A 7,444-nucleotide genomic window follows, 5' to 3' on the forward strand; every position below is an offset into this window, starting at 1 on the left:
CGATCGAAACATTTCTGAGGCCATTTAAGTTTGTTTTGTTTTTTTTCTACTAGTTTTGTAATCCTCAATGTACCTCCCTGTGTTGTTTTTTAATTTCATCCTCTTGCATCTAGGAACTATCTGTTGGGCTAAAATATCCTTAATACTACCCCGGAGTGGTCTTCATGGGATTTTACAGCTTCAGCAGCTCGGAAATAAACATCCTGTGTTGTTTTCCATTGCATATGGGTATAAAGTGTAATAGGAAGAGAAATACGACGAGGATGATCTGGAGACTGGAGGGATAATCCAGCGACTGTGGCCTCTTACTGTACATCCATGCTCACCCGTGTGATGAAGAATTTTGTTTAGAAGAATATGAACATGGGGCGTTCGGGTAGCGTGGCGGTCTATTCCGTTGCCTACCAACATGGGGATTGGTGGTTCGAATCCCCGTGTTACCGCCGGCTTGGTCGGGCGTCCCTACAGACACAATTGGCTATGCCTGCGGGTGGGAAGCCGGATGTGGGTATGTGTCCTGGTTGCTGCACTAGCGCCTCCTCTGGTTGGTCGAGGTGCCTGTTCGGGGGGGCAACTGGGGGAATAGCATGATCCTCCCGCGTGCTACGTCCCCCTGGCGAAACTCCTCACTGTCAGGTGAAAAGAAGCAGCTGGCGACTCCGCGTGTATCGGAGGAGGCATGTGGTAGTCTGCAGCCCTCCCCGGATCAGCAGAGGGGGTGGAGCAGAGACCAGGACGGCTCGGAAAATAGGCTAATTGGCCAAGTACAATTGGGGGGAAGAATATTAATCTTATATCCTAATTCTGTACCGCTTGTTGTCCTCCAGTTCTGGATCCTCCCGAGCCTTGTGGGCGGGTTGGTGCTGTACTTCCTGTCTGTGGACCAATGGCATTGTGTCGCCGCGGGGCTCTATGGGACAGGGCTTACTGGCCTGTTTGTTACCTCAACCGTCTTCCATACCGCCGCCTGGAAGATCAGCCACCACAGGTTTGTTGGTGCACATGCGCCGATGTGGAGGGGGGCGTGGCTTACCGGGCGCCATTTGCATTGGTCTGATTTGCATTACATGTGGGGTTCTGAAAGGAGACACTAATGCAAATCCAACTTGTTTGCGTGCATATGTGTGTGTGTGCGTCATGTCACACTCTGAAATATGAGAACACATGTGTACTTATTTTAAGTATGACAAAAGACCAGGCGCTGGCTGGCGGATGTAGCACGGTAAACCACAACCACGTTTTTTGAGTCGTCGGCTCACCGTGTCTACTGCCTGTTCTCTGTGTACCTGTTCCTGTTGCTAACTTGGACAACAACCCCCCCCCCCCGCATGCACACACTCGCACACATGCACACGCGGACACACTGGCACGTATGCATATGTACAAATTTCCAAACTCTGTTGTGTGTAAACACCAGAGTCGGGGTTGGTTCAGGTCCCCATTTGCTCCCGTGGATTCATGTGAACTTTGATTTTCTCAAATTCACAAAAAACTGGAAACTGGCGGCGAGGGGTCAGGTCAGTGTCATTTGAATTGCTCATAGCTCCATTCTGAGTGGAGTTAAGCAATGTAAAGTGCATATTACCTCAGGTGTGTAGCGCTCTCTCTGCAGCCCGTTCACCCTGTCTCTCTCTCCTTTACTTGCAAACACTGGGCCATGTGTTGACAGACAGGTTGAGGACCAGGGTCAGGAGCAGCTTAAGCTTTGTTGGGAAGGTGTGTGTGTGGGGGGTGGGGGGTTGTACTTATGCCTTGACTTTGATCGAGAGCACAAAATAATAGTTTTTATAAGGGACAGTGAACCATGTTAACGGCATTTTGACAGTATTGACGTCCGGATCTTAGATGTATAGTTGCTGAATGGACGTAATTTTGTTTTCGAAGAGGAAATGGGATCCTTCCTCAATGGAATTTTTAGTCAAATTCGCTCTCCCTTCCTTTTTCTCACTCCCTCCTTCTCTCTCTCCCTCCTTCTCATTATCTCCTAGGAAAGTGGAAGAACGTTTCCACATGTGTGACAGAATGGCCATCTACTTCTTCATTGCTGCCTCCTACTCTCCCTGGTAAGTGTACAGAGATACAAACAGATAGATAGACAGACAGACAGACAGACAGACAGACAGACAGACAAATAGACAGACAGAGACAGACAGATAGACAGAGACAGACAGATAGACAGACAGACAGACAGACAGACAGACAGACAGACAGACAGACAGACAGACAGACAGACAGACAGACAGACAGACAGACAGAAACATGGATAGACAGACAGAAACTAAGACAGACGGACAGATGGAGACAGACAGACAGACAGACAGACAGACAGACAGACAGACAGACAGACAGACAGACAGACAGACAGACAGACAGACAGACAGAAAGAAACAGTGACAGAAAGAAACACAGACAGACAGTCAGATAAAGACAGACAGACAGAGACAGACAGAAAGGCAGACAGACAGACAGAGACAGATACAGACAGACAGACTGAGACAGACAGACAGACAGACAGAGAAACAGAGACAGACAGAAAGGCAGACAGACAGACGGACAGACAGACAGAAAGAGAAGGACAGACAGGCGGCGACAGACAGACACTCAGAGACAGATAGACCCAGACAGACACAGACAGACAGACAGATACACAAACAGACACAATCCTCTACGATGAAGTTGCAAAAACACCACAATCTTTTGATCTGTTGCTGTCATGACAAGTATTCCCAGTTTCCCAGTTCCACCACTGAAAGTGGCTGAATAATGCACTTTGCTGCAGTGTTATACAGTTAACGATAACCAGATAATGGAGCTTATTTATGTTGCGATTGCTGCATCTTTGAGTAACGTTGGTGCCGGTGCAACTGCAACTTATTTTAGCCACCATATCGCAAGCGTAACATTACTCGCCCGCATGAGTTGGGTGTTTTTACATCTTATAGGTGGCCGATGGTCACGATAACGTAAGCTAATGTTGAGTCTCGTAGAGCTAGTTTGAATGCGGTAGTGAACATCAACAATTTAATTTGTTGTTTTTTCTCCCTGTTAAAGGGTTTGTTTTTAGGGAGTTGCTCCTTATCCGATGCCAGGTTCTAAGGACAGGATGTTGTGTTGCTGCAAAGGCCCTTGAGGCGAATTTGTCATATTGGGCTATATAAATAAAATTGACTTGACTTGACACACAGAGACAGATAGACAGACAGACAGACAGACAGGATTAGGTAATTATTTTCAAAAGTTCGTTCTTGTTGTGTAAAGGAAGTGTGCAGCAGTAAGACAACCAAAACCTGAACAGAATCAGTTACGACCGTGGCACAAGGGGGATTTATTGGACAGGCAGAGGCGGCTGAAGGAACAAAAGACTTCCTGAAAAGCTTCCTGGTACATTTTGTTTGCTGAAGAAGATACACTGTTTCCCCAGCCGGGCAGTGGAGGGGAAGGGAGAGGAGATGAGGGGAAGGGAGGGGAGGGGAGAGGTGAGGAGAGGTGAGGAGAGGAGAGGAAAGGAGAGGAGGGGAGAGGAGAGGAGAAGGGAGGGGAGGGGAGGGGAGGGGAGCCAGAAGCTTGGCAGTCATCCTGTTTCCTATTACTGGCTTGTGTGTTTAGATTAAGATGCAGCTTTGCCAACACACAAGAGCATGAAAAATACACAAGATACCACGTGAAAATACGACATCAATCATGTTTTGCACCAAACATAAATAAAGAGGAATACATCTTTAGATAGACAGACAGACAGACAGACAGATAGACAGATGGATAGAGAGATACAGATAGATAGATAGATATACATACATTCATACTTACATATTATATAGATATATGTATATAAGTATGTATACTCAAATACATGTGTTTATATGAACACATACATACATAAAGAAATGAATAAATGATAGACAGAACACTGTACAGTAAATAATTAGTGTGTATTATTCAGAATTCAGCTACTCTGTTGTATTATATTAAGGCTTTTTTTTTCTGTATCTCCTTAGTGTTGCAGTCCACAAATAACATGTGATCTGGTGATTTACATGGTGGGTAAACACGTGTGACCTGGCCGTACAGTGTTCATGTAAATGTGATGGATTTCATCAGGTTGATGCTGAGGGAACTGGGGCCCTGGGCGTGTCACATGCGCTGGTTGATCTGGGTCATGGCCTGCATAGGATCCATTTATGTCTTCTTCTTCCATGAGAGGTAAATAAATCTCTCTACTCCCCTCTCACCTTCTTTCTCTTGCTCTCTTGTTTCTTTCTGTTCTGGTCTGTTTCTTCGTTGTGCCATGTAAAACTCACACTCGGCGTTCACGAGTGTTTACAGCAAACGGTTTAACCGTTGTCTGAAGGAGAAACAATAACACAGCTGGAGTGTGTGCCGGCAAATGTTGTTGTCACGTGCTTCGATGTGATTGTCTTACATTCTGCAGGTATAAGCTAGTAAGGAGGCTTGGATATGTTGGCCAGACAAACAGGCAGACAAACAGAGACAGAGACAGAGAGAGACAGACAGACAGAGACAGACAGACAGAGACAGATAGAGACAGACAGACAGACAGACAGACAGAGAGACAGACAGACAGAGACAGAAAGACAGACACACAGAGAGAGACAGACACACACACACACACACACACACACAGACAGACACAGAGAGAGAGAGAGAGAGAGAGAGAGAGAGAGAGAGAGAGAGAGAGTGATGAGTAACAGCAAGAGTAACAGTGTCATAGCAGCAGTCTGTACCTATACGGTTTGTGTTTGCATACTTTTGAGTGATGTCATGGTTTTATGTCCTGCAGGTATAAGCTGGTGGAATTGCTGGGATATGTGGGCATGGGAGCCGTTCCTGCTCTGGTTGTCCTGTCAATGGTAAGAGTCCGTCACAGAGGTTTTCATGCTTTTCCTTTTAGCCTTGCATCTCATGCAAACGACCCTTGCATCGCCTGGTGCTTTGGTGACCACTCACAAATGTATGCACGGGCATGCACAATACACACACGCAAACACATACGCATACACACAAACACACACACACACACACACATTCCTATTGTTTACTCTATCTGGATGCAAAACGATTGTGGGAACCGTTACACACAAACACATGCCCTCTCACAAACACACCCTACACACAAAACCTCCCCCACACAGCCTCACGTAATAGCTTTGGTTCCATTTCTTATGAGTTTGCAATGTTTAACATCTTTTTCCTATCCTTTTTTATGTCTCTTTTTTCTGTCTTCTGGTTTTTCTTGTTTTGTTATAGGAGCTCTAGCAATAAACCCTGGCAATCTCTGACAACTCTAAACTGAGACACGTCCTCATCTTAAAATGTGCCACAATGATATTTACGGTTATGTGTCAGTGGTGTGAATGTATTTTCAGGTGGACCATGCAGGTGTGTGCGAGTTAGGAGTGGGAGGTATATTCTATGTGGTGGGTGTGGTCTTCTTCAAGAGTGATGGCCTCGTCCCATTTGCCCATGCCATCTGGCACCTGTTTGTAGCCTTTGGAGCAGCCATTCATTATTACGCCATCTGGAGGTACCTCTATTTGCCCGGGCACCTGCTGCAGACATCTAGGTGACAACTAGACGTCTGTTCGGACATCTGACCGTACTCTGCTGACAGACTCGCACGACTACAACTGCAGGAGTGATGGAGAGATGATGATCTGACCATCATTAATGACCCAGGCTGTGCTTAAACAAAGTTGATATGGACTTGCGAGTGAAAATTCTCCCCCAGCTGATGCTACCAGGGACCGAACACCTTGACCAAACTGTTAAAGACCAAATTGTCTAAATACCAGACAGTTTATCATGTTGATCAGTCATGTAATTGACTGGACAATGAGTGAACACCTGAATTATCACTTTAACTAAAAGCACTCTGAAACCAGTAGGAGATGAGGACTGGCAGGACCAAACCTTTATTCACTGAAAGTAAGCCATTACCTACCGTGTAGAGGGCCTTTAAGATACTAATTCTACAGCAAAGACTTGGTTCTTACCAAGAACAAATGCAAATCAAACTGGTGTTACTGACTGCTTCTGAGCATTGTGGCTGCCAAGTGATGGAGGCTAAAAGCAGGGGGTTATAGAAATGAGAGCAGATACAAACAACGTGGCATTTCTGAGCAAATACTCTTTAATCTATTTTAATCTTCTTGGAGTACCCGCTGCACCGGGTTCTGTATGCTCAAAGCCAATGTGTGTGTGTGTGTGTGTGTTGGGGGAGACGCACATGAGACCATAAAGTCTGTATTCAAAAGTTAGCAATGCTAATTCAGTGTGCTTCTCCACAACTGACAACATGCATGACGCCATTTGAGTTGAATTGACGTGCTTTCGGTCCACCCACCTGGGACTCCAAGCAGGATAAAATAGAAAGTCTTAACCATTATTTACCATCGTCTTGAGGTATTTGTGAAAGGGTGTTCGAACCAGGTCTGCCTAGCAGCGCTAATGCTAAACATGCTAAAGTTGTTAATATACAACGGTGCTAACTTCCACATCCACACAGACCACAACTCAGTCATCAGGACGATTTCCTCTTTCTTATTTTGCACAGTTTTAAACTATAAGATTTAAAAAGTCCAGATTTGGCTATAAACTGAAGTTTAGAGTAATTTATATATCGATCACAGTTTAATGTCAGTGAGGATTATGCCTCTGCTGAATTAATTGAATGGGAGAAGTACATTGTACCATGCGGTTCTGTGGGACAGTGCCAATGCTGGGGGTGGGACATACAAGCATACCTCATTCATGGACTGAATTTGTGTTTTTGGACAGTCAATATACTCTGTTGAACCTCACAAGATATTAATATTTGGAGGCAAACATTTATATAGTAACCCAATTATAATTTTTTCTAGTACAGCATCATAAATCAGCCTTAGGACATGTGACCTGTGAATCTGTTGGAATTTTGGGAATGGGATAAAATAGTGATATTGTGTATGAATTACAACGCAGTTGTTTTGAAACTAAAAATATAACATTTTAATGTTAAACTTGTAAGGTATGGTTGCCATAAAATGTAGTCTCTCCCTACAATTAAGTATAATATCAAGGAGATATCTGGTTAATACTCTTAGCTGAGGTCAATGATTAATAACTGTCTCTTAAACTGAGGTAATAAATCTGTCCTTAAAAGCACTTTTTGAATCAACAGCAATAATTTAACATTTAAACAGAGAATTTCTTGAAATCCTCCACATATGCGCATCTTAACTGTGGAGAATGTATTCACAAAGTCTTAACGTGTACTACTTCTAGCATTGAATTTCATCAATTAGTCCAACAGATTCCCCTGCATCAATTAAATTGTTTCTACTGCTCGGGAAGAGGAAACTCACTCAGGAAGTGAATGATTTATATCAGTTTTCTATTTTGTAGAATTTTAATCCAGACAAAATGTCGAATAAAGAGAGATACTATT

The 7,444-nt window shown here is 44.2% G+C and overlaps 1 protein-coding gene across 3 annotated transcripts in view; it reads left to right on the forward strand.

Annotated features, from left to right (window-relative positions):
• mmd2a (monocyte to macrophage differentiation-associated 2a) overlaps nucleotides 1-7,429 on the forward strand; it is a 14,191-nt gene extending 6,762 nt beyond the window's left edge. For 2 of the 3 annotated variants that reach the window (XM_056287835.1, XM_056287836.1), the window contains 5 exons: nucleotides 828-988; nucleotides 1,989-2,063; nucleotides 4,099-4,200; nucleotides 4,799-4,868; nucleotides 5,385-7,429. In XM_056287835.1, the coding sequence (XP_056143810.1) occupies nucleotides 828-988; nucleotides 1,989-2,063; nucleotides 4,099-4,200; nucleotides 4,799-4,868; nucleotides 5,385-5,585 (609 nt within the window). In that variant the 3' untranslated portion in view covers nucleotides 5,586-7,429. Of the gene's footprint in view, nucleotides 1-827; nucleotides 989-1,988; nucleotides 2,064-4,098; nucleotides 4,201-4,798; nucleotides 4,869-5,364 lie in introns of all 3 variants that reach the window. The other variant, XM_056287837.1, reaches the window with a different exon arrangement.
• The last annotated feature ends 15 nt before the right edge of the window (nucleotides 7,430-7,444 follow it).

The sequence above is a fragment of the Lampris incognitus genome, chromosome 10 (genome assembly GCF_029633865.1).
Source record: "Lampris incognitus isolate fLamInc1 chromosome 10, fLamInc1.hap2, whole genome shotgun sequence".
NCBI classification, from domain to species: Eukaryota; Metazoa; Chordata; class Actinopteri; order Lampriformes; family Lampridae; genus Lampris; species Lampris incognitus.